Source organism: Eurosta solidaginis, chromosome 3 (assembly GCF_040869045.1).
Source record: "Eurosta solidaginis isolate ZX-2024a chromosome 3, ASM4086904v1, whole genome shotgun sequence".
NCBI lineage: Eukaryota > Metazoa > Arthropoda > Insecta > Diptera > Tephritidae > Eurosta > Eurosta solidaginis.
In genome coordinates, this window is record NC_090321.1 from 227,977,173 (window position 1) to 227,979,707 (window position 2,535).

A 2,535-nucleotide genomic window follows, 5' to 3' on the forward strand; every position below is an offset into this window, starting at 1 on the left:
CATATACACGCGCATATGAGAAGCTATAAACGTTGTTATAGCTGGTAACTAACTAGTAAATTCTAGAAATAGAAGCGCCTAGAAATATGTCAACGAGGAAACCAAACAGTATAAAAGCAGCAACAGTTGAGGCACGACAAGTCAGTTTTGATTTAAGCAAGCTATCAGTTGCGAAGTATAAGTGTTATTTTCAAGTAGTCTAATAAAGACCCTTTTTGCATTATTTAATATTGGAGTTATTTATTCAACAGTTTAGTGATTGGAATGTTATAAGATTTGGAATAAGCGGAATTTCAGTAAATTCATTACAGTATTATTGCGCTCAGTATTATTAAGCTCCTCATGGAACTTGGGGGTGGGGAGGGATGGCCTGAAGGTTTAATGTGGCCATTTAAATGGTCGGGCTAGCACCTTAATGGTGCTGTGTTACCGGAGCGTACCGGATCTGTATCCGGCAAAGGACCATCACATCGATAACACTCCCCAAAACCTTCGGGGAGCAACCTTATCGCTACAACAACAACAACAACAACAAAATGAGCTGTACAACTTTTAGGCAGCCATCAACATAGTCCAGCGAATTAAAAGGCAGCGGTCACGCTGGCTAGGCCATGTTATGCGAATGAAAGATGACGCTCCAATTAAGAAAATATTATAATTTAAAATGTTCATTTGATTAAAAATCCAGACTGAAAAGACGTTTGCATTAACAATTGAAATTCGCAATAGGGGACAATAGGGAATTGCTGCTCTGAAGCTTTCTTTGGTTTCGAAAGCATCGGAGAGCTACTTCATAATTCCTAATTTTATGGTATTCTTTAAAAGTTAATTTGGAAAGCCGTATAAGATTTGCAGGAAAGTGAAATTCAGATATACCAGCATGAAACAGCCAATGTTTGCGATGCTATGTTATCTGGACTGATGAAAACGCACCATCCTTGAGACTATTCCATCCGACAGACGCCTTCGTAACCATATGAAGGGTGCGTTGAAATAAGAAAAACAGGCAAGTCTTGCATTCCACTATGCATAATTCCAAATTTACAATTCTTAAGAATAAATGAATACTTGTGCTTATTATGTTACATGATATATTTTAAAAGTGTTTAAGCATATCTCATTAAATGCAGTTAAAAAACCGCTGAAGTATTTATAAGCATTTAACAGGTTGTGATAATCTGCAAAAACAAATACATAACTTTAAGTTTAATTAAAAGCTAAGATATTAAATAATTTTTAATTTCATATGAAGAATATTCCTCCTCTAACACATAACAAATACTCTACGTTACTCAAACCACAAATAAACTATTGACTATGTAATAGTTTTGTAAAATCTGCATATGCCGATTCCAAATCAAAAAGAAACTGGCGCACTTGTCCTTCCAACAACTCGTCCGAAGCTTGCATTTCATTCAGTGTACTCAGCCATGTTTCAACTTTTTGTTTTGCTTCAAAATCTTTCGGTATCAACGACAAGCGATCCATATTATCAGCCAAATCTTTCACATCCGGTTGTAAGGCATCCATTGTATTCATTTTCAAACGTAATTTATCCATAATCGTAATAAATAAAGAAACAATTTCAGCAATACATTTCGATGTGTTTCCCTTATCGTCTCGTATTGTAATTGGCCGATCTTCACGTATCCGTTCAAGTGCTGCTGGACAATCTAAGCGGAATTTTTTAGCGAATGTGTCAACATTGGGAAATTCATCACATTGGACTTGTTTAAAAGCAACTTTGTATTGTACTAAATATTTGGAACAGGCAGCTGTGTATTCTTGTGGTGTGATGCAGTCACGTATATAAGCCTTTTCTAGTTGTTGAAGCGTATTGATAATTGCATATAAATCTGCCATATTATCGTATTTTTCACGTTCACGTGCATTTCGATAGAGTTTTACCTCTTCGTATAGTTCGGGACAATTATCTTGCATTTCCCCAATTAATTGCAAGTGTGTGCAAAATCCTTTGTTTCCTTTTTATTGAAAGCGATAAATGTAAATATATATGCCAATTTTCAATCATAGTGTACAAGTACAAGTGTGTTGACTTATCTGTCAGGCATTCTGACAGGCACTCGCTGGATTCGGAATGACAGCGAATTCAAAATGGACACCATTACCGAATGCTCCGAATGATTGAAAAATTGAAAAAGTCGAGACGATTGGTAGACAAAAATGTTGTCGTTGAGACCAAAAATGCGACTCTAGACCTGAGATTTCCATCAGGTGAGCGAGGCTGTTTGTAGTTTTGACGTTTATCGCTTAGTGAACACACTTGGTATAGGTACACTATGTTTTCAATCAGATGACGAATAATTTTGACTATTGACTAGAGCTGTCAGCTGTTATGGTGAATTCTGAATCGAATCTGTGTTGGGTAGCGTCGAAACGCAAGTGCGTCAATCTTCTATCACAAAATTGAACATTGACGAAAATGTTGCCAAATCTACCACAATCATCTTCGTTAAACGATCAATGATCGGCTTACAATATGTTCGTGTAGAAACATGAGTTGGTCCATTGCTG

At 36.4% G+C, this 2,535-nt stretch overlaps 1 protein-coding gene across 1 annotated transcript; it reads right to left on the reverse strand.

Moving 5' to 3' along the window:
- Positions 1-1,068: 1,068 nt before the first annotated feature.
- Vps28 (vacuolar protein sorting 28) lies at positions 1,069-2,025 on the reverse strand. The gene has a single exon (XM_067778068.1). It carries the CDS (start codon positions 1,939-1,941, stop codon positions 1,309-1,311), a length of 633 nt encoding a protein of 210 aa, XP_067634169.1. The 5' UTR covers positions 1,942-2,025; the 3' UTR covers positions 1,069-1,308.
- Positions 2,026-2,535: the final 510 nt, after the last annotated feature.